We start from the raw sequence: 25000 nt of genomic DNA, 5'->3' as shown, positions 1-25000 counted from the left end.
TAAGTTGCTCTACTCTGTTCTTTACCCTGAGCCATCCGACCCTATAGCAAAATGAGCAGGGTTTAGGTTTCCGTTGATTCACCTCCATGCACCACCTGCTCCTCTCCTCTCCAGTCAGGATTTGCATCCAGCTCACTGCTATCAAAACCATATTGCTTTTATATAGCTTATCAATCGATGGAGTGTTTTCCTGTACAGGGTTAGGGTTATACGCTCGCTTTGAATCTTGGTATACGTCCCTGATCTAGTATGGCCTTATGTTTTTTGGACTTTCACACATGGTGGGTTATTTGGAGATCAATGTTGAATCACGTGGCGACCTTAGTTAGACTTCACCCATGGCTCAGAGTGAGCTTTGAAAACCCTGACGAGGGAGCCGCGATGTTTAAAATTGATAACATTTTGTTGTGCTGAATAATGCTCTCTGTCTGTCTGTCTGTCTGTCTGTCTCTCTGTCTCTGTCTCTGTCTCTCTCTCTCTCTCTCTCTCTCTCTCTCTCTCTCTCTCTCTGTCTCTCTGTCTCTCTGTCTCTCTCTCTCTCTCTCTCTCTCTCTCTCTCTCTCTCTCTCTCTCTCTCTCTCTCTCTCTCTCTCTCTCTCTGTCTCTCTCTGTCTCTCTCTCTCTCTCTCTCTCTCTCTGTCTCTGTCTCTGTCTCTGTCTCTGTCTCTGTCTCTGTCTCTCTCTCTCACTGTCTCTGTCTGTCTGTCTCTGTCTCTCTCTCTCTCTCTCTCTCTCTCTCTCTCTCTCTCTCTCTCTCTCTCTCTCTCTCTCTCTGTCTCTGTCTCTGTCTCTGTCTCTGTCTCATGTCTCTGTCTCTCTCTCTCTCTGTCCTGTCTGTCTGTCTCTCTGTCTCTCTCTCTCTCTCTCTCTCTCTCTCTCTCTCTCTCTCTCTCTCTCTCTCTGTCTCTCTCTGTCTCTCTCTCTCTCTCTCTCTCTCTCTCTCTCTCTGTCTCTGTCTCTGTCTCTGTCTCTGTCTCTCTCTCTCACTGTCTCTGTCTGTCTGTCTCTCTCTGTCTCTGTCTCTCTCTCTCTCTCTCTCTCTCTCTTCTCTCTCTCTCTCTCTCTCTCTCTGTCTCTCTGTCTCTCTGTCTCTCTCTCTCTCTCTCTCTCTCTCTCTCTCTCTCTCTCTCTCTCTCTCTCTCTCTCTCTCTCTCTGTCTCTCTCTGTTCTCTCTCTCTCTCTCTCTGTCTCTGTCTCTGTCTCTGTCTCTGTCTCTCTCTCTCACTGTCTCTGTCTGTCTGTCTCTCTCTGTCTCTCTCTCTCTCTCTCTCTCTCTCTCTCTCTCTCTCTCTCTCTCTCTCTCTCTCTCTGTCTCTGTCTCTGTCTCTGTCTCTGTCTCTCTCTCTCTCTGTCTCTGTCTGTCTGTCTCTCTCTGTCTCTCTCTCTCTCTCTCTCTCTCTCTCTCTCTCCCCCCTGTGTCTCGTAGAATTCCATGAATCTTCCTCCGGACAAGGTGCGGTTGTTGCGTTGCTATGACAACGAGAAGAAGTGGGAACTCATCTGTGATCAGGTGAGACCAGGAAGTCTCCTGCGATTGGCTGTTGCCAATGGCAATTATTCAGTTTTTCGCCATTGTTGACACACAGAAAGCAAACATTTGGCACAGTTTTCACAACCTTCACTGTACATGTACCTAATCGCTTGTCACAATTGGTATACTTTACACTCCCTTATCTGCACTAAACTCTATTGTCAATTACACATCACAATGTTCGGTTGTCGCACACACTTCTCATGTAAAACCTCAAAGCATCTGTGTGGAGTTTGCATGTTCTCCCCGTGTCCCCTAGGGTTGGTACCCTCACAAAAACAATGCAGTAATCCTGGTCTCTAAACTGCCTCCCCTGGCCAGCCGGGGCGCCTGATGGAGGGGAAAGGAACTGGTTGGAATAACGTGTTCCTTCAACACGCTAAACTCCCCCCCTGTCAGGTGCAACTTGAACACGCATGAAGGAAGCATGAGTTCAAGTCCGTTGCTCTCCCCATGTCCCCCATATATGGGGACAAGTTTGGCGGAGGTGTGTAGAGCCCAGGATCACATTAGATAATTGACACCTGTAAGGGGTGAAAAATGGGTTACAAAAATCGTGGGATAAAAACAAACAAACCTCAAAGCATCAACGTACAGCACACAAATATTCAAATCTCTATAAGGTCAGGTCATGGAGGAGCTTCATGAACCACTCAAGGCGTTTTTTTCTTCCAATAAAAATGAAAAAAAAAAAAAATAGAATATAGAACGGCATACTATTTGCGTGCTGTTTTATGTTTCACTGTGAAAAAAAAAGAGTCATTTTTAATCAAAGGAAAAATGGATCATTCTCCAGAATCGAGTCATTGTCATTCATACGCCGTGTTCCATTTCTAGGATTGTGTTTTCAGTTTTACACTTCAGCGACAGCGTGCTGTAAATGCAGTGTACTGTATGTACTACTCAATGAATGGTATATGCGTGTCATTTGAAAATATGGCTGTGTACGAAATGAAAACGGAAATGGAAAATGAGAGTTCCATTTTGGGAACAGTTAAGAGATTTGATGCAAAGAGTCACCATGCAGTCACCATCGGTGTCAGGGTTTATCATTTTGTGTGTGAGGCTTTCAGTTTTGCGCGTGCCGTTTTGAGAAAGCTGTTATTATTTTGAAAAGTAACTGTGTGTTGACAATCGTGAAAATCTGTAATGACTTCTTCACTCACTGTGTGTGTTTTGCGTGCGTACACGTGTGTGCGTGTGTGTGTGTGTGTGTGTGTGTGTGTGTGTGTGTGTGTGTGTGGTGTGTGTGTGCGCATGTGTGTGGTTGCCATAGGAGCGATTTCAGGTGAAGAACCCTCCCCACACTTACATCCAGAAGCTCAGAGGTTTCCTGGATCCCGCTGTCACACGCAAGGTACACTGGAAATAAATACTGTACATAAGGAAAGGAAAGGTACTATGTTTACCCAGGGTAACTGGACTAAGCTCAAGAACTGTTTACAGCCAGGACCTGCTCATAGAACATTTCATGGAAGGGGTTCATGCCTTGTACAAGGGCACTTCAGCTGTGGTCATTTTAACCGCTGCCGGTCCGGGATACGAACTAGCGACATTCCGAAATCAAGACCGCTCCGCAAACCGTTCGGCCACCGCTGCCTCAAACATAGAGTACACCACTGTTAGAGTACAACACAAATAGGTCATATACGCAAGGTACCCTGGGAAATAAATAGCTATATGAGTACATAAAGTACACACACTTAGTTACATTACACCACTGTTAGAGTATACAACACATGGGTCATATACGCAAGGTACCCTGGAATAAATAGTCACAGAATAATTCAGCCATCCCAGACTTAACTAGCAGTGTGTGCTGCGGGTCGTGGGCTTTAAGCCGAGTAGTAATCATATCATTTAATTAGTGACATTTAGACGTTGGAGAACCAAAGGAACCTCTCACGGTTCGGTTCGGTTCTGTTTTGATCTTCTCTTCGCTTTCTAGAAGTTCCGGCGTCGAGTTCAAGAGTCGACACAGACCCTGAGAGAGCTGGAGATCTCCCTACGGACCAACCACATAGGGTACCTGTCTGTCTGTCTGTCTGTCTGTCTGTCTGTCTGTCTGTCTGTCTGTCTGTCTGTATGTCTGTCTGTCTGTCTGTCTGTCTGTCTGTCTGTCTGTCTGTCTGTCTGTCTGTCTGTCTGTCTGCCTGCCTGCCTGCCTGCCTGCCTGCCTTAATAAAATGTTAATTGTGTTAATTTGTGTTCAGGTGGTTCAAGAGAGTTTAATTAACATGTTAATTAACATAATTAAACCCCATGTTGTGTTCAGGTGGGTCAGAGAGTTCCTGAACGAGGAGAACCAGGGTCTGGATGTTCTGGTGGAATATCTGTCCTTCGCTCAGTACGCCGTCACGTAAGTCTGTCCGTCTGTCTGTCTGTCTGTCTGTCTGTAGACGTAGTCTACAGTAGTCCGCCGTAGTCCGAAAACCTACCTCTTCAGACTCAACTTGCCGTAGCACTTGTCCTAGCCTCAACGACCTACAGGCGTATGCAAAGGCTCAATTCTACAGTGTATATACTCATAGTTTCTTTGTACAGATATTCTACTGTTAGCTTCCTCGTGATTCTTGATGACAATCTTTATGTGTTTGATGTGTGCCCATGTGTTGTTCTTGCTCAGTCGCTCTGGATTAAGAGCGTCCGCTAAATCGCCTGAATTGTGTTCGGCAAGGGGGGATTCTGTCTCCTATTTTGTTCAACGTTTACATGGATTATCTCTCTATAGTGAATTAAATAAGTGCAATGCCGGATGTCTTATACATAACTCATCACCTTGTGTGTGTGTGTGTGTCATAGACTGTAAAAAATATGGACAAAGCGTTCCGCGGGTCTAACATGAACGTAAAATGAAGCCTGTCAGTCCTTGCAATGGAAGTCGCCATCTTTCTAGATCCGTTTGGGCCCAGCTGGCCCATTGGCTGGCCCAGACAACGAGGCGGGACTTCCCCCCTTCTTCTTCGTTGGTTTTTATTTTGACTCGAGTGGGTGGGGGATCCCGTTCATAGACTGTAACGGTAGCCACGCCCCTCAGAACATGTGCGACTTTATGGTGATTCTTTTTATAAATGGGACCATAATTTTCCAAAAAGAATATTATGACATTAGAAATGAGACTTTAACCTAGTGACTGGAAGCAGAAGGTATTCATGACCATGTTTATTAAGGTAATACAGTCTAGGTGAAGTTGGGCCCAACTACATGGACTTCTATGGGGCTATGGGTTTTTCTGGGTCCAGTGACAGCGCCACAACAGGCCATTATATGAACTTTCATTTCCTTAGTGGCTTCACAAAATATCTGTCTGACTGCCCCCCTGGTGTGTGTGTGTGTGTGCGCGGGTGTGCGCGTGTGCGTGTATGTGTGTGTGTGTGTGCGTGCGCAGGTTCGACGGAGAACAGTCAGAGAGCGAGACGTCGGTGGAGTCGCCGTGGAGCCGCTCCATCGAGGACCTCCACGGCGACAGTAACCTCCCCTCCCCCTCCTCCGGAAACAACGTCCCCCGAGCGTCACGACACTCTATAAGGTGCACGCACACACACACACACACACGCACACGCACCACACCACACACACACACACACACACACACACAAGCATGTACTGTACGCAGAAATGCAAGCTATAGAAGGTAGCGCGTGCCTGCCCGGAAACCGAGAACCAAGCACGGTCGGCGCCAAAGCATTGACTTCCCAAACTTCCTATAGGTGTTCACACGTCGTATTTTAACACAAACGTGTGTGTGTGTGTGTGTGTTGTGCGTGTGTGTGCGTGTGTGTGTGCGTGTAGTTCCACGCTAGTGTGCAGGTCCAACACTCTGCCCAGTCGTAAGACACTGAAGAATTCTCGCCTGGTTTGTAAAAAGGATGACGTGCACGTGTGTATCATGTGCCTGAGAGCCATCATGAACTACCAGGTAACACACACACACACACACACACACAGACACAAACACGCACACACGCACACACACACACACACACACACACACCACACACACACACACACACACACACACACACACACACACGTCACGTTTCATTGTATTGTACTATCATGATTCATATACGTCTCCTCTCCACTCTCAGTATGGTTTCAACATGGTGATGTCACACCCTCATGCGGTCAATGAGATCGCTCTGAGTCTCAACAACAGGAATCCCAGGTGAGTAAAGAACCTCGTTAACCATCCGATTAACCCTAACCACATAATTACTGAGCTGTCAGCCTGACATGGATTATCTTTATTAGCCCATGAAGCTATCCTGTCCATTGCTACAGTGAATATTCAATCCAAACGATCTTGTGTCAATTTCTTTTCTCCACGTGAAATGTTTTCTAAAGATGAAATTAGGCACCTTTTTCTACCACCCCGGACGTTAATGTTCTGTCTTCACACCTCCAGACCACCTGGAGATGTGGCATTGTTCTAGTCAACCCATTTGGTGTTTTAAGCATTATGTTATGCTTTAGCTATTGAAATAAAGCAAATCTACAGGCTCATAGTGCGCCACCGAGTGCCGCACTACGAGCTTGTAGGTCTGCTATTTTTTGAAGAATCGTGAAAATGTGCCGCAAATCTTTGAATATTGTATTCTTTCAGAGCGAATGTTTTTAACTCAAATCTTTGCTTCTGAGGGGTTCCTGGAATAACATAATTTCAGATGGCGGTCGGTGGCCAATTACATATATTTTTGGGGGTCCTTGACATGAAATATTGAGCACCACTTAATATAGAATCATACTGTAGGTGTTTCAGAAAACTGTCAGGATTAATTTTGACGTCAGTTAATGTGATCAATGCTGTTGTAATTGTCAGCTCCAAACCTGGCATAGCGAACACTACTGTGTTCTCTCTCTCTCTCTCTCTCTCTCTCTCTCTCTTTCTCTCTCTCTCTCTCTCTCTCTCTCTCTCTCTCTCTCTCTCTCTCTCTCTCTCTCTCTCTCTGTGTCTCTCGTCCAGGACCAAAGCGTTGGTGTTGGAGTTGTTAGCAGCGGTGTGTCTGGTCAGAGGTGGACATGAGATCATCCTGTCAGCCTTTGACCACTTCAAAACGGTGAGACCATTTGACCACTAGACCACTTCAAAGTTTCAAAGTGGTGAGACCATTTGACCACTAGACCACTTCAAAGTTTCAAAGTGGTGAGACCAATTGACCACTAGACCACTTCAAAGTTTCAAAACGGTGAGACCATTTGACCACTAGACCACTTCAAAGTTTCAAAGTGGTGAGACCGTTTGACCACTAGACCACTTCAAAGTTTCAAAACGGTGAGACCATTTGACCACTAGACCACTTCAAAGTTTCAAAGTGGTGAGACCATTTGACCACTAGACCACTTCAAAGTTTCAAAACGGTGAGACCATTTGACCACTAGACCACTTCAAAGTTTCAAAGTGGTGAGACCGTTTGACCACTAGACCACTTCAAAGTTTCAAAACGGTGAGACCATTTGACCACTAGACCACTTCAAAGTTTCAAAACGGTGAGACCGTTTGACCACTAGACCACTTCAAAGTTTCAAAGTGGTGAGACCGTTTGACCACTAGACCACTTCAAAGTTTCAAAACGGTGAGACCATTTGACCACTAGACCACTTAAAAGTTTCAAAGTGGTGAGACCATTTGACCACTAGACCACTTCAAAGTTTCAAAGCGGTGAGACCATTTGACCACTACACCACTTCAAAGTTTCAAAACGGTGAGACCATTTGACCACTAGACCACTTCAAAGTTTCAAAGTGGTGAGACCATTTGACCACTAGACCACTTCAAAGTGGTGAGACCCTGATCATTAGACCACCAAACCATCACTTAGACTACAGTATATCAACTAGGTTCTTGATTGATTGATTGATTGATTGATTGACTGACTGATTGTTCTCAGGTGTGTTCGGAGTCCTTGCGTTTTGAGAAGCTCATGGAGCATTTTAAAAATGAGGACGACAACATCGACTTCATGGTGGGTCTTATATCATTAATATGTGTTGTGTTGTGTTGTGTTGTGTTGTGTCGTGTCGTGTTATTCACTGCCAGATTATATACAAAAATAATCCACCAACGGCCATCTTTTTTCTTTTTCGTATTTCCTTACCTTTTAAATTAGATTGCGTTCTTCGTTTCACACATTAAAATAATGTATATAAAACACAAAAACATAACAATGATAATTAACTCACGGTGCAAAGCAACAGGTTGTGCGCTTGTAGATCTGCTATTTTCACTATTGAGTCCCGGGCAAACAGTTTAGGAAACAAGTGTCATAGATCAGTGGTTCCCAAAGTGGGGTCCCGGGGACGCCCAGGGGTCCTCGAGGGAGTTCCAGGGGGTCCCCAGCTAAATTATAGTTATAGGAACCAAATGGACCCTTATGGGTCTGTAACTCAGAGAGTGTACAAATGTGACAGTATGTATTGGGGTCCCAGAGATAAATGCCATTAACCCATTTTGGGCGGGCACCCCTTTTGGTGTTAGCATCAAGCTATGCTTTAGCTATTGAAAAATAGCAGATCTACAAGCTCATAGCGCGCCACCGAGTGGCGCGCTACGAGCTTGTAGGTCTGCTATTTTAGGAAAATCGAAGAGCGACTGACATTTTTAGAATCTGATCTCAGGTCAGAATGGGTTAATCATACCAGTGTGTGTCCAGTGGAAACCTCGTATGAATATGATCTCAGGTCAGAATGGGTTAAATAGGGAACCAGTGTCAGAGAACGTCATTACAGTAACCGTCCGTTCCTCTCCAGGTCGCCTGCATGCAGTTCATCAACATCGTGGTGCATTCCGTAGAAGACATGAACTTTAGAGTTCATCTGCAGTATGACTTCACCAAGCTGTGCCTGGATGACCATCTGGAGGTATATGTGCACGCACGCACGCACATACACATGCTCTCTCTTCCAGACTGTGGTCGAATGTATACAACCTACTTCTCTCTACTATCCTCATCATCGACAACAACATCTGGTGTAGTAGCTGTGATATCCTTTACAACATCTTTCTCTCACGTCTGTCTCTCACGTCTGTCTGTCTGTCTGTCTGTCTGTCTGTCTGTCTGTCTGTCTGTCTGTCTGTCTGTCTGTCTGTCTGTCTGTCTGTCTGTCTGTCTGTCTGTCTGTCTGTCTGTCTGTCTGTCTGTCTGTCTGCCTGCCTGTCTGTCTGTCTGTCTGTCTGTCTGTCTCTGCCCGTCTGTGTGCGCAGCGTCTGAAGAGCACAGAGTCGGACAGGTTGCAGGTTCAGATCCAGGCGTATCTGGACAACGTGTTTGATGTGGGGACGCTTCTGGAGGACGCCGAGACCAAGACCGCTGCCCTGGAGAGAGTGGAGGAGCTGGAGGACAACGTCGCCACGGTAACTAGCCCATTCTGACCTGAGATCAGATTCATACGAGGTTTCCACTGGACAACACACTGGTCTGATGAACCCATTCTGACCTGAGATCAGATTCTAAAAATGTCAGTCGTTCTTCGATTTTTCAAAAATAGCAGACCTACAAGCTCGTAGCGCGCCACTCGGTGGCGCGCTATGAGCTTGTAGATCTGCTATTTTTCAATAGCTAAAGCATGGCATGATGCTAACACCAAAATGGGTGCCCGTTCAGAATGGGCTAGGCTAGGCCCCGTTGAGACGGCAACGGCATTATCGGGGGTTGGAGAGAAAAAAAAACGCCACAAAGTGAAACCCACTTCCATAGTGAAAACGCTCCGCCTCGCGTCTCCATATAAACCCACTTCCATAGTGAAAACGCTCCGCCTCGCGTCTCCATATAAACCGACTTCCATATTGAAAACGCTCCGCCTCGCGTCTCCATATATAACCCACTTCCATAGTGAAAACGCTCCGCCTCGCGTCTCCATATAAACCCACTTTCATAGTGAAAACGCTCCGCCTCGCGTCTCCATATAAACCGACTTCCATAGTGAAAACGCTCCGCCTCGCGTCTCCATATAAACCCACTTCCATAGTGAAAACGCTCCGCCTCGCGTCTCCATATAAACCCACTTCCATAGTGAAAACGCTCCGCCTCGCGTCTCCATATAAACCCACTTCCATAGTGAAAACGCTCCGCCTCGCGTCTCCATATAAACCGACTTCCATAGTGAAAACGCTCCGCCTCGCATCTCCATATAAACCCACTTCCATAGTGAAAACGCTCCGCCTCGCATCTCCATATAAACCCACTTCCATAGTGAAAACGCTCCGCCTCGCGTCTCCATATAAACCCACTTCCATAGTGAAAACGCTCCGCCTCGCGTCTCCATATAAACCCACTTCCATAGTGAAAACGCTCCGCCTCGCGTCTCCATATAAACCCACTTCCATAGTGAAAACGCTCCGCCTCGCGTCTCCATATAAACCCACTTCCATAGTGAAAACGCTCCGCCTCGCGTCTCCATATAAACCCACTTCCATAGTGAAAATGCTCCGCCTCGCGTCTCCATATAAACCCACTTCCATAGTGAAAACGCTCCGCCTCGCGTCTCCATATAAACCCACTTCCATAGTGAAAACGCTCCGCCTCGCGTCTCCATATAAACCCACTTCCATAGTGAAAACGCTCCGCCTCGCGTCTCCATATAAACCCACTTCCATAGTGAAAACGCTCCGCCTCGCGTCTCCATATAAACCCACTTCCATAGTGAAAACGCTCCTCCTCGCGTCTCCATATAAACATGCAATGCGGGGGAAGCGGCTAAACGTGTGACGTCATGGATGGGGCACGCTGCGTATGCTATTAAACCGGAGTAAAACATCAGCTGTGATAGGAAGTAGAACGGAAGTGGTTTGCGTCTCAAAACGGAATGAAAAGTAAAAAGAACACAACGGCACTTCGTAGTTTTCCGATCCAATCGTTACTGTGTAAACGTGGCCTAATACTACATTGTGTGTGTGTGTGTGTGTGTGTGTGTGTGTGAGTGTGTGTGCGTGTGTGCGTGTGCGTGTGTGTGTGTGTGTGTGTGTGTGTGTGTGTGTCTGTGTGTGTGTGTGTGTGTGTGTGTGTGTGTGTGTGTGCGCGTGTGTGTGTATGTGTGTGTGTGCGTGTGTGTGCGTGCGCAGATGTCAGAAAGGATGCTGGACGTGGAGAACGAGGCGATGGCCAAGATCGTAGAGTTGGAGAAACAGCTGATGCAGACCAACAAGGATCTGGACAACATCAGGGTCAGTATAATGTAGATCTATAGAACCACCAAGGATCTGGACAACATCAGGGTCAGTATAATGTAGATCTATAGAACCACCAAGGATCTGGACAACATCAGGGTCAGTATAATGTAGATCTATAGAACCATCAAGGATCTGGACAACAGCTATGCTAGCTCTAACTGCTATTGTTTCCATATACTGTAGCAAGCATGGAATCCTCTTCGGGGTTTTAGTAAATGGTCTCGCCCCCCTCCTACTAGTAGTAGGGGAGTGTGTAATGTTTTAGACCATGACGGAGGAGGGGCGGGCGCCGTCTCAAGTGTATTTGAGCCACGAGAGACACCACCGAACGCGCTGAAGCGTGCAAGTTGCTGTGTCGAATGTTGCGATGTTCGCTTAGCCGACTCAGCCCTTTTCCAGTTGTGACCCGATATGGAGAGAATAGTACATTCTGGCGAGTCCTTGCACACGTGCACTGGCCAATCACAGCCGCGTCCTTACTCAAACCCGAAGAAGATTCCATGCCCGCTTAACAGGACGGCTATGTTAGCGCTAAATGCTATGTCTTCTATATAACAGGACGGCTATGCTAGCGCTAAATGTTATGTCTTCTATATAACAAGATGGATATGCTAGCGCTAAATGCTATGTCTTCTATATAACAGGACGGCTATGCTAGCCCTAAATGCTAAGTCTTCTATATAACAGGACGGCTATGCTAGCGCTAAATGCTAAGTCTTCTATATAACAGGACGGCTATGCTAGCGCTAAATGCTAAGTCTTCTATATAACAGGACGGCTATGCTAGCGCTAAATGTTATGTCTTCTATATAACAGGACGGCTATGCTAGAGCTAAATGTTATGTCTTCTATATAACAAGATGGATATGCTAGCGCTAAATGCTAAGTCTTCTATATAACAGGACGGCTATGCTAGCGCTAAATGCTAAGTCTTCTATATAACAGGACGGCTATGCTAGCGCTAAATGCTAAGTCTTCTATATAACAGGACGGCTATGCTAGCGCTAAATGCTAAGTCTTCTATATAACAGGACGGCTATGCTAGCGCTAAATGCTAAGTCTTCTATATAACAGGACGGCTATGCTAGCGCTAAATGCTAAGTCTTCTATATAACAGGACGGCTATGCTAGCGCTAAATGCTAAGTCTTCTATATAACAGGACGGCTATGCTAGCGCTAAATGCTAAGTCTTCCGTGTAACAGGACGGCTATGCCAGCGCTAACTCCCAGGTGCACACGCTGCGTCGCATGGTGCGCGAGAAGGACCAGACGATCCGCAGACAGAGCCGTCTGGACAGACAGATGCAGGACGTGGACAGACAGGCACAGGAAGTGGACAGACAGGACGTGACGCAGCAGCAGCAGCAGCAGCCGGGGAGCCCCGTTCCTGCTCAGCCACAGAGAGGAGAGGGAGACGGGGGCGTCAGTGAGACAGCCTGTCTGTCTGCCTGTCCCTCACCACCCCCACCCGCACTGGCACCCAGGTAGGGTGGGTGGGTGGGTGGACAATGCGAGCATGGTAATGGTGCCGGGTGTGCGTAAATGGCCATGCCCCCCCCCCCCCCCCCCTTCCTACCAGTAGTAGGGAAGGGGATAAAGTCTTAGAGTCTTGTATATTAATAGAGACGGCACCCGGCCAAACACATGAACGCGCTGGTCCGTTGACTATCATTGCGCATGTTCACGATGACGCGTGAACGCTGAACGCGTTCATGAGTTTGCCCAATCCATCCCAGAATGCACTCTGTTCCTGCCCGGAAGGAGGAGTGAAATCGCCTCATGCGCTTTTTAACAACTTAAAGGGACACTTCACCCTTTTTGCAAAAAGATATATGTTAATGACGTTTAGAAGCTTTAGATCACTTTCCTGGGGGTATTTATGTGTGTAATATGTGGTTTTAGATATTTTAGATTGTAGCAGTGAGCCTGTTGTCTCTGATGTTATGGACACTGGTCTCACTACCTTCCTGGACTACAATTCCCATAATTCTTTGGTGCACTGCTCCTCCTTGTTGATAGGGGGGAGAGCTGTCTTACTGAGACAACATGTAGTCCAGGAAGGAAGTGAGCCCAGTGTCCATGACATCAGAGACAACAGGCTCACTGCTACAATCTAAAATATCTAAAACCACATATTACATACATAAAGACCCCCAGGAAAGTGTTCTAAAGCTCCTAAACGTCATTAACATATATTTTTTTGCAAAAAGGGTGAAGTGTCCCTTTAATGCAAGTGGATGGGAGGAGAACTCGGGTGCCGTACGTCTCTATTAATATATACTCTAAGGATAAAGTAGAGTTTTAGGCTGTGACCGAGGGGCGCTGCAGTCTGAGGTCGCTTAGAGTTCCAAACCTTTTCATGTCAAGGACCCCCAACTGAACGGACCCCATTTGAAAACATACGCCCCCCTATGGGACCCCCCCCCCATAATATAAGGGTCCATTTGGTTCCTAACTATCATTTAGGTGGGGACCCCCTGGAACTCCCTCAATGACCCCTGAGGGTACTCCGGACCCCACTTTGGGAACCACTGGCTTAGCAGACTCAGGCGCGTTTGAGTTTGCGAGCCGATGTGGACAGAACCGTGAATCATGTTCCTGGCGAGAGCGTTTGTGCCGACTACTGGCCAATCGCAGCGTGTCCTTCTACGCAAACCCCGGCACCATTTACATTCTCGCGGCGGATATCGGATTGATTGTTGGATGTCATTTAATGATGACTAATACTAATTATCTATGATTTGTGCGTCCTAGCCCAGAGACTCTATCCTATCACGGCCCCGAGACTCTGGCCTATCACGGCCCTGAGACTCTAGCCTATCACAGCCCAGAGACTCTAGCGTATCACAGCCTGGATCCAGGGATGGGCGGAGCTCAGGGCATGATGGTCCCGCCCCCTCCCCCTCCTCCTCCGCCGATGCCGGGCACCGGTGAGTGACAGGTGGCTTCAGCCAATCACCGCTAAGCTGTGATGTAACCATTTCATTTTCTTTCTCAATACATTGAAATAAACCTGTACTTAACCTCTCCTCTCCTCTCCTCTCCTCTCCTCTCCTCTCCTCTCCTCTCCTCTCCTCTCCTCTCCTCTCCTCTCCTCTCCTCTCCTCAGTGTCCAACGGTCCCTACCTAGCTCCTCCCCCCACTCCTCCCCCTCCCCCGCCACCCCCTCCCCCTCCCTGTCGCACTAGTGAGTTAAGCTCCAACTCCATGCCCATGCCTCCTCCCCCTCCTCCCGTTGCCCCTCCCCTTCCTGGCTGTGGGCCGACAGTCATCTTCAGCTCTGGACTGGCAGGTAGGAGAACCAATCACAAGCTCTCTTTCATTTTAATCATACAGTTAAATTAAAAGGATCATTTTTATTGTATTCGTTTTTATTTATTTATTTAATTTTGTGTTACGCCTAAGCAAATTAACTCTATTTGGAGCCAACCCCAGTGCAAAGCCAGGAGGGGAAAGAAGCGTACCACCTACGTGGACGTACTGTGGCCTGCAGGGGCGTGCACAGATAGACACCAGGGGGTGCTATAGTGCACCCCCTGCGCTTTTGGCAATGTGCCCTTTTGAAAAAAAAAAAAAAAAAAAGTGTACACATGTAGTAGCTGATCTACAAGCTCACAGTGTTGTGAGCTTGTAGATCAGCTATTTGCATGCAACCAAGTGTAAAATGACTTATACTGGAACTCTCGTCCACTAGTCCCTGCCTAACATTTTTGTCTAGTTTTGATTTGTTGACGAGATTGTCTATACATTTATACATTTATAATAGTTGATACATTTTGTCTCATTTTCATTTAGTTTTCGTCAGTGAAAAAAGATGTTGGGGTGTTGTAGATGTGATGCAACATTTTGTATATCAGTGTTTTAATAAAGGCGCTTAAAGGTCTCTCTCTCTCTCTCTCTCTCTCTCTCTCTCTCTCTCTCTCTCTCTCTCTGGTGTGTAAAGTGGGCAATAGAGGGAGTATTGTGCACAGTGGGAGATCATGATGAGCTGCTATTCTCTTTCTGATTTATTTTTGGAAGATGGCACCTATAAAGTTAGGCATGTAGACGAGGGTTATGTAACGGCAGTGCTTATAACCCATTTAGACCTGAGCTCGATTCTATACAAATGTCTTCTAAATCCTGACAGTTTTCTGAAGACAGTTTCCGTGTCAGTGGATCTCAAACCTTTTCATGTCAAGGACCTCCAAAAATATATGTATTTGGCCGCCGACACCCATCTGAAAATATGTTGTTCCAGGGACGCCCCCCCCCCCCCCCCCCCCCGCCCAGAAGCAACGATTTGAGTTAAAAAACGTTTGCCGTGAAAGAATAATATATTCAAAGATTTGCGACACATTTTCACGATTTTTATCTATGCGCTTAATTGTAGATCTGCTATTTTTCAATATAGCTATAAAGTATATATAACATATTATACTGTAATGCTTAAAACACCAAAAGGGGTTCCCGTCTGGAATGGATTAATAAAGGACTCTTTAAAATCAAATCTCTCTCTCTCTCTCTCTCTCTCTCTCCCCCCCCCCCCGCCCCCAGCGGTAAAGATAAAGAAGCCCATTCAGACGAAGTTCAGATTGCCAGTGTTTAACTGGGTGGCTCTGAAGCCCAGTATGATCAACGGGACCGTGTATAACGACATGGACGACGAGAGGATACTGCAGGCACGCACACACACGCACACATGCACCGCACGCACACATGCACCACACGCACAGCACGCACGGCACACACGCACACATGCACCGCACGGCACACATGCACCACACGCACAGCACGCACGGCACACACGCACACATGCACCGCGCGCACACATGGAAACAATGAAGCTAGTATATGGCTAAATATCATATCACAACATAACATTGTTAAAGATGGAGTGCCACCATTTCTTTCCACCCTAAAACATGATCATCAGGTATTATTACAATATAAGGGGGAAGAACTTTTTCCAACAAGTGTATACCGTATTTGTTAAAATCATGCTTGTATTGTGGACACGCCCACCAGTTCATTAAGTATGCCTGGTTTGCCTGGTGGTGGGTGGTGATGGGTGGTGATCCACCTGAACTGAAGCCGCACCCACATAGTTGTATGATAAAGGGGGAGGGGTTAGGGGCGAGGGGCTGTGGTGTCACTATATTACTGTTTACTTCATTGGCCCGTTTGACTGTCAAGGGTTCAGCCTCCAGGAAGAAACCCTAAATACAAAGTGAATACACCATTGCACATAAAAACAACTCCAGGGTGTCTATAATGAAGTACTGTCACCTCATAAACAAACGAAAAACTGGAAAAAATTCAAAAATTGTGGCAATTGTGGCACTTTTTGTTGAGGAATTCCTCCAAGAAATGTTTTCATTTAAAAAAAAAAAACAGTCAATAAAAAAGACCTAAAGACGCCTATACACGTCCAAGGCACCCCGTGGGTTTGACTAGAAAGTATAAACGACCAAGGCTTAACCCATTCTGACCTGAGATCAGATTCATACGAGGTTTCCACTGGACACACACTAGGTCTGATTAACCCATTCTGACCTGAGATCAGATTCTAAAAATGTCAGTCGTTCTTCGATTTAAAAAAAATAGCAGACCTACAAGCTCGTAGCGCGCCACTCGGTGGCGCGCTATGAGCTTGTAGATCTGCTATTTTTCAATAGCTAAAGCATAACATGATGCTAACACCAAAACGGGTTCCCGGTCAGAATGGGTTAATTAGTGTTAATATTTGTGGTCGGGAACAAAAACCCAATCTCTAGCCCACAAAGCCTCAGCTATGCTACTTTAGTGGGACAGATTTGTATTTATCTGCATTTTCATTTCCCAGGATTACTGACCTGACCTGCTGACATCATGCATTTATCTATTCGTGTGACCTACTAACACATGACCGCTTGTAAACCACTGGTGGAAAGTAACTAAGTACATTTACTTAAGTACTGTATACTTAACGTACCATTTTGAGGTATTTGTACTGGAGTATTTCCAATTTTCACCACTTTTACTTCTACTCCACTGCATCTCAGAGGAAAATAAATGTATACTTTTACTCCACTACAATTATTTGAGAACTTTTAGGTTACTAGTTACTTTTTAGATTTAGATTTGTATTAGTAAACATACATCCACAGACTTTGAGCATAGGCCTATATATTTTTTTATATTGTCCTTTTTTATGTGATTATATGGACCCTGAGTCTGAAATAAAGATTTAAAGGTAGAGTAAGTGATTTCACTTAATTCAAATATCACTTATTTTTTTGTTTTGTTGTGATAATCCTCTCTACTATAGAGTGTGCTGACCATATAAAGAGTTCCTCCCTGTCCCCAGTTAACCCCTGGGGGTCAAAAAACCTTAGGTTTCGTTTTTGACTCTATCCTGATTGGACGAAGGCTTAGGTCCCACAGCCAAAAACGAAAAACCTAAGGTTTTTTGAGTGAAATCACTTAATCTACCTTTAATTGAATTGAAGCCTTATATATATTTTGGCCATTTTATTTAGTTGTCGTCAGTGGAAAATAAAAGATAGTTGAGGGATATTTTTCGTCATATTTGTTAGTCGACAACATTATCGCTGTGTGTGTGTGTGTGTGTGTGTGTGTGTGTGTGTGTGCGTGTGTCTGTCTGTGTGTGTGTGTCTGTGTGCGTGCGCATCCGTGCGTGTCTGTGCGTGTCCGTGCGTGTGCGTTTCTCTCCTCTCCAGGAGCTGGACGTGGAGGAGTTTGAGGAGATGTTTAAGACCAAGGCCCAGGGCCCCGCGGTGGACGTGGTCCCCAAGCAGAAGGCGCCCCAGCGGGGCCCCAGCAGGGTCTCTCTGCTGGAGGCCAACCGGGCCAAGAACCTGGCCATCACCCTTCGCAAGGCCGGCCAAGGGTTTGAGCTCATCTGCCGTGCCATAACGACGTAAGGACATAACCCCCATTTAGGGCTGAGGCCGTTTCATCTACAAATCCATCCATCCATCCATCTTCAACCGCTTATCCGTAGTCGGGTCGCGGGGGCAACAGCTCCACCAGAGTGCTCCATGACTTCCCTCTCCAGAGCAACATTAGTGACTTCCTCCTGGGGGGATCCCGAGGCGTTCCAACTAAGGCCAGTGAGTCGATGTGTTTCCTCCAATTGCGCCCTGGTCTGCCCTGGGGGTCTCCTCCCAGAGGGACGTGCGTCGAGGACCTCCCTAGGGAGACGCCCCGAGAGGCATCCTAACCAGATGCCCTGAACCACCTAAGCTGGCTCCTTTCCAGGCGAAGGAGCAGTGGTTCTACTCCGAGTCTCTCTCGTGTGACTGAACTTCTCACCCTACAAATACCTTCGAAATCAGGGAGATTTGTGCCAGAGAGAACCCAGAAGAGAACGTTTGTGTTAAAAAAAAAGTTCAACATTATTTCAATAATAATTTCATTGTTTTTCCTCAAAAATAGCAGCTACAAGCTCCGCACTGTGAGCTTGCAGATCTGCTATTTTTGAATGGCAAACTTATATATAGTATGCTTTTTTGTTTGTTTTAATGGGTTACCGTTAAAGGGATAGTTCACCCATTGTTTTTCCTATCAATTACACACCCCATGAAGCCTTGATTTCTTCTTTTTTTTTTACTTATTATTCTAGATGACGACTATCTCTATGCATTTGATGTAAAACGCGCCTATAGTTCATTTTCAATGAGACCTGCGTTTTTGCGGTGCAACAACACAAGCGTATTTACGTGAGCTTGGTCACGGGAATTTGTTGGGAGCGTGCTCGTTTCGTGCACACGCCCGCGACTCACCAGCTTGCGTTGTCGCGCCCCTCTTGAGCAGACCTTTAGCAGACCTGTTGATCCAGGCAACAACGTGTGCGTTCCTCGCTTCCCGTTTGCAAGGCCCTTAATGCTTAAATTGTAAATTGTTGTAGCCAGGTTCGACCTGCGCGCGGTGCGTTTGTAGTCTTATTGTAATTACGTTGCTTCTTCTCCTTAGCTTCGACCTGTGCCCGGTGCTTAGAGTATATATGAATATAGAGGGCACCCGATTTCTCCTTCCATCCACTTGCATTAAGTTGCTCAAAAGCGCATGAGGCGATTTCACTCCTCCTTCCGTGTAGGAACAGAGTGCATTCTGGGATGGATTGGCCCCAAACACACGAACGCGCTGCCGTTGAACGTGCACGAATGCGCATGAGCGTGCTGCCGTCGTGAACGTGCACAATGATAGTCAACGGACCAGCGCGTTCATGTGTTTGGGGCCAGCGCTGCAATACCTTAATTCGGCCCACTATGTCCATTTCGCCTCAGGGTTTCTTCTGGGGTGCCTTCTCTATTCATATATACACTCCATGGTCTGTAGTCTTGTTTTAATCACGTTGTTTCTCCTCCTATAGCTTCGACCTGCGCGCAGTGCGCGTGGACTTCGTGGAGTGCCTGATGCGCTTCCTGCCCACGGAGGGCGAGGTGAAGCTGCTGCGGCAGTACGAGAAGGACAGGAAGCCCCTGGAGGCGCTGAGCGACGAGGACCGCTTCATGATGGTGTTCAGCCGGATAGACAGACTCACGCAGCGCATGTCCATCTGCACCTTCATGGGAAACTTCACCGACAACATACACATGTTGACACCGGTGAGCAGTGGCGGAATTCAAAATCTATTCTTGAGTAAAAGTACAAAGGTATATTGGTATCAAAATGTAGCTAATTAAAGTACCAAAAGTACAAAGTACTCAGTATTCAGAATGTCCCGTGAGATTTTGCAGTCATGTGATCTCATGTTTGTCTCTGTGTGATGGTGACTTACCGCCGGTATGTTAGCGAAGAGCGACATCTCGCGTAAAAACACACAACGCGCAGATTAACCCGACATGCGTGATTGTGGGCTAAAAAAAACAAACAAAAAAAACATCAATACACGTGATTGTCAGTGAACGAGCTTACATCTGTAAGATAAAAGACTGACACACAGACACAGAGACAGACGGACGGATCGATTCATCGACAACATTCATGAAGACCTGGTGTGTTTGTTCTGTTCCCATAGCAACTGCACGCCATCATCGCTGCCTCTGTGTCCATAAAGTCCTCCCAGAAACTGAAGAAAATACTAGAGGTGAGTACTTTTCGAGAGGTGTAGTCTCTTTTTTGCATTCAGAGATTGTGGAATAGTTGTCTGGTTATGCGCGAGACATCTTGTAGTCATCGCCTGAACTCAATCTACTAAACGTCGGCTCTGTGGCGTGGGTATCTCGAGAGGAGGCAAAGCCGTTGTGACGCACACATATGGGCCGCCAACCAGAGGCAGGAGGGGTCGTGTCTTTTCGTACGTAGCTCTTAAAGGGACACTTCGCCCTTTTTGCTAAAAAAATACATGTTAATGACATTTAGGAGCTTTAGAACACTTTCCTGGGGGAGTGTAATATGTGGTTTTAGATATTTTAGATTGTAGCAGTGAGCCCAGTGTCTCTGATGTCATGGACACTGGGTTAAAGACCCCCGGGAAAGTGTTCTAAAGCTTCTAAACGTCATTAACATATTATTTTTTTTGCAAAAAGGGTGAAGTGTCCCTTTAAGCGGCAGTTGCTCCAACAACGTGCTGTGATTGGCCAGTAGTCACTCTAATGAACTGCAGCGGCCAATGAGGCATCTAGGTTTGTACTGTATAATTAGTACTAGGGATGTCCCGATACACTTTTCTCGTTTCCGATCCGATTTCCGATCCAACAATTTCTGTGTCAGCCGGTACCGATACAGAATACCGATACCAGAGTGCTTTTAAAAAAAAGTGCAAAGTACTGTCTGTAACTTAAGTTCACTTCAAACAAGTAGGTAAGCAGCTGTACAGCAGTGGTTCTCAACGTTTTTTAACCAAGTACCACCACCAATATGTCCAGCATTAATGTTAAAATACAATGTTAATATTCAGCTATATCACACAGGAGGCAAATTTATTCCTAATAAGGATTTATCTTTTCCACAGGTGTGAGCTACAATTATGCTACAATTGTGCTGTGCAAAACTGGCACTTTAACTCTCTCTCTCTCACTCTCTCTCACACACACACACAAGACAATGTATTATTTCATTTTGTTAATCAGAGACTGCTATTACAGTCTATCGCCACAAGATGGCCCCTTTCGCTATTGTAATGTATCATCAGTCATGTTCGCCTGTCTTGTCCCTCTCTGCCTACCGTATAGTGTATTGAGCCCCAAGGAACAGGCAAACAGCGTTGCCTGGCTGCATGCTCCGAGTTGATCTCAGTGATTATTTTACCCGTTACATTAGTATCTTATGATGTGACGGAAACGAGTCATGAACGCATCCGTAAACAATGCGCGACGACTCGACGACGCGCTGTGAGCTTGTAGATCGGCTATTTTCTGCACGCGCTCCGCAGTACGGCGACGTATAATTCATTCTAGATTGGAAGTGGAGGCGCAGCCGTTGTCTCGCATCAGATTATTTCAGCATGATCAACTGAGTTTATAGTTCATGCCTGGCAGAGAGTGGGCCAGTTGCTGTTGCTGATAGGAATATTTTTGCAATGTTGAGCTGCAACAAATCTGTTCTGTGACTGTCTGTCCCAGCATAGCTCTGTGTCATAGCGATCCACAGCAACAAGTGATTTTGGGACTTGACGTAAACCATACAGCGCGCGCACACACACACACACACACACACACACACACACACACACACACACACACACACACACACACACACACACACACACACACACACACACACACACACACACACACACACACACACTATACAGGCTGCACCGTAGTATATTAATGTTAGTAATAGTACTAATGGTGCCCTGGTATAATTAGTAGTATAATAGTGTTAGTAATATTACTAATGTTTACTGTGTGTACTATCAGATCATCCTGGCGCTGGGTAATTACATGAAAAGCAGAAATAATAGTATACTAATGATGTACTGTGTGTACTTTCAGATCATCCTGGCGTTGGGTAATTACATGAACAGCAGTAGAAGAGGAGCTGTCTACGGCTTCAAACTGCAGAGTTTAGATCTGGTAAGAATACTGGAGAACTCGGGTCGCCGACTGTTCTTCATCTTTGCCGAGATTTCTTCCCCTTTCGCCGACTCTTCGTCACTTTCCGGTCCGAGTTCTGTCTGAGAACTCGGACGGAAAGTGACGAAGAGTCGCCGAAACGGGAAGAAATCTCGGCGCTGGAGCGCGCATCTAGCTACTGCATGATGATCATGCACGCTGATCAGACAGCAGACAATAAAAGCATGCAAAAGCATGGACCGCTACTTTGCATTCATATTCATGTCATATTTACAGTACTACGGCCTTCACAGTGTGTGTGTGTGTGTGTGTGTGTGTGTGTGTGTGTGTGTGTGTGTGTGCCAGGAGGCGGTGTGTGTGTGTGTGTGTGTGTGTGTGTGTGTGTGGGTGTGCGCGCGCGCGCACAAAGTGACCTCACAATCTCCGATCATCTTAATATATTTATATACGCTCCAAAAAGCGTTCATATTTTGCGGGACAGACGGATGAGGAGCAGAAATGAAGCGCCAGCATATCGATCCATTTATCACCACGGAGAGCGCCCTGGATGAGGAGATACGAGTCATTCATGGGAGTCAATGACAAGCTAATAGTTGCACAGAGCATTAGCATACGGCAAGCGAAAAGCGAAATGCCAAAAAAACAAATAGGAATCATTCTGAATATTCTTATCTCGCCCCGTGTCGTTTGGACGTCGCTAGGACGTCCACAGACGAACGCACCTCTCGGTTCCAATCCTTATGACGTTTCCAGACGATTTATGTACTAAATGTGCGCGCGCGTGTGAGAGGCACGCTAAACGTTTACTTTAGCTTAGCTCCTCAGTGTTAGCGTCTTCTGCATTGTTAGCGTTGCTATTCAGATGTAATTCAGTCAGGAAGTAGACAGCTATTTTTCTGGTTTGGGTTTGTTTTGGTTATCGTCGTTAGCACAGTAGCTAACATTCAGAAACTTGCAGCTGCAGCTGCTGAAAGTGCCCCGAAACGTGGAGAATAAGCGTTGCTATTCAGATGTAATTCAGTCAGGAAGTAGACAGCTATTTTTCTGGTTTGGGTTTGTTTTGGTTATCGTCGTTAGCACAGTAGCTAACATTCAGAAACTTGCAGCTGCAGCTGCTGAAAGTGCCCCGAAACGTGGAGAATATTCGGCAGAATCTTAAGAAGATTCGCCGCGCGACGACTCTTCTTCAGATTCTGCCGAATATTCTCCACGGTTTGCCGACTTGTCTTGAGAAGTCGGCAAAAAGGGTAAATCCGCCGAGTGTTCTTGTTACCTCTGGTAATGCACACACACACACACACACACACACACACACACACACACACGCACACACACACACACACACACACACACACACACACACACACGTGATGCCAAAGATCTGTGGAAATGCAATCCGGAGACCTTCTCCTGGAGGAAGGTTGAGCCCAAGGGGAAAGGTCCGCTGTATGAATATAATGTGCTGTTGCATTGTGGGAGATCGCGTCCTCCTCTTTGGACGATACAAACTAGTAGCCGAACCCGCCGATGATGACCTGTATACATCTTAGACTGAAGACGATATGCTAGCAGTTATTCCGGGGCGGTCTGGAGCAGTCTGAGCTGGTCTGGAGCAGTCTGAGCTGGTCTGGAGCAGTCTGAGCTGGTCTGGAGCCGTCTGAGCTGGTCTGGAGGTCAGGGGAATCTGGCAGCCATGACTCTTCTTCTTCAAGAAGTAGAAAAAGAAGATGAACATGATGATGAAAAGGAAAGAAACAAAACACGAATGAAAAGAAAACAGCGAGGCTACTGAAGGTTTATGACCAGAGCAGAGAATCACTTTCAGGCAACGAGACAATATGGCCGCCGGCTTAAATTAGCCACTTGAGCCACGCTTAACTCATACATGTACTGCCAAGAATATTTGCAACAAATTTGCCCAGACTGCCAGCATTGCAATCCATTAGATTTACTGTTTTTAAGCACGCATAGTTTTCACGGTACACTGCACATCTAGGTCCAATACATAATGGCATTCTAATTATTGTGTGTGTGTGTGTGTGTGTGTGTGTGTGTGTGTGTGCGCGCTTGTGCGTGCGTGTGTGCGCGCGCGTGTGCGTGCCAGTTACTAGACACCAAGACGACGGACAGGAAGCAGACGTTGCTACATTACATCAGCAACGTGGTCAGAGAGAAATACCCGGCAGTGGCTCTCTTCTACAACGAACTGCACTATGTGGAGAAGGCTGCTGCAGGTACGTTTAAAGGGTTTTTCTCTTCTACTACGAACTGCACTATGTGGAGGAGGCCGCTGCAGGTACGTTTAAAGGGTTTTTCTCTTCTACCACGAACTGCACTATGTGGAGAAGGCTGCTGCAGCAGGTACATTTAAAGGGTTTTTCTCTTCTACTACGAACTGCACTATGTGGAGAAGGCTGCTGCAGGTACGTTTAAAGGGTTTTTCTCTTCTACCACGAACTGCACTATGTGGAGAAGGCTGCTGCAGGTACGTTTAAAGGGTTTTTCTCTTCTACCACGAACTGCACTATGTGGAGAAGGCTGCTGCAGGTACGTTTAAAGGGTTTTTCTCTTCTACCACGAACTGCACTATGTGGAGAAGGCTGCTGCAGGTACGTTTAAAGGGTTTTTCTCTTCTACCACGAACTGCACTATGTGGAGAAGGCTGCTGCAGGTACGTTTAAAGGGTTTTTCTCTTCTACTACGAACTGCACTATGTGGAGAAGGCTGCTGCAGCAGGTACATTTAAAGGGTTTTTCTCTTCAATTGATTGCACTGTGTGGAGAAGGCTGCTGCAGGTGAGTTGTTCTCACGCAGGAAACCTGGGCCGGTTCGCTGGAAAGCACAGAGGTTGCACGAGTCCTGAACAGAACCAGTGCTATAGAACCAATGTTGTTCTAGCAAGGAGAACTCTCAAAGTGTTCCATTGAACAGAACCAGTGCTTTAGAACCAATGTTGTTCTAGAAAGGAGAACTCTCAAAGAGTTCCATTGCCACTGTGCTATTTTGCCAGTGCCTCTTGTGTGGATTCATAGCTTGTAACTCTGAGGGTGCAAGTGGAACCAAATGGACATCAGTCCCGCTTTCAGCCTTCATTTTCTATTGAAAATACCATCTCTGTGTTGGAGAACACAGAGAGTACACAACACGGTGTTATGTCTTCCAGTGTCCTTAGAGAACATTAATGTTCCAGGGTCCTTAGAGAACATTAATGTTCCAGTGCCCTTAGAGGACATTAATGTTCCAGTGCCCTTAGAGAACATTAATGTTCCAGTGCCCTTAGAGAACATTAATGTT

General features: G+C 46.4%; 1 protein-coding gene across 1 annotated transcript in view; it reads left to right on the top strand.

Annotated features, from left to right (window-relative positions):
- LOC308311695 (formin-like protein 2) overlaps positions 1–25000 on the top strand; it is a gene marked incomplete at both ends in the record, with an annotated part of 29359 nt that overhangs the window by 1759 nt on the left and 2600 nt on the right. The window contains 21 exon segments of the mRNA XM_080758483.1: positions 1427–1510; positions 2808–2888; positions 3480–3556; positions 3807–3890; positions 4920–5060; positions 5324–5450; positions 5623–5699; positions 6498–6591; positions 7423–7497; positions 8282–8392; positions 8736–8885; positions 10593–10694; positions 11904–12184; positions 13527–13630; positions 13810–13992; positions 15237–15361; positions 17402–17601; positions 19057–19291; positions 19705–19773; positions 21626–21706; positions 23811–23940. Of these exon segments, the coding sequence (XP_080614609.1) occupies positions 1427–1510; positions 2808–2888; positions 3480–3556; positions 3807–3890; positions 4920–5060; positions 5324–5450; positions 5623–5699; positions 6498–6591; positions 7423–7497; positions 8282–8392; positions 8736–8885; positions 10593–10694; positions 11904–12184; positions 13527–13630; positions 13810–13992; positions 15237–15361; positions 17402–17601; positions 19057–19291; positions 19705–19773; positions 21626–21706; positions 23811–23940 (2611 nt within the window).

This window comes from Protomyctophum bolini, assembly GCF_963924005.1.
Source record: "Protomyctophum bolini genome assembly, chromosome: 24".
Taxonomy (NCBI): domain Eukaryota; kingdom Metazoa; phylum Chordata; class Actinopteri; order Myctophiformes; family Myctophidae; genus Protomyctophum; species Protomyctophum bolini.
This window is presented reverse-complemented; position numbering and strand designations above follow the sequence as displayed.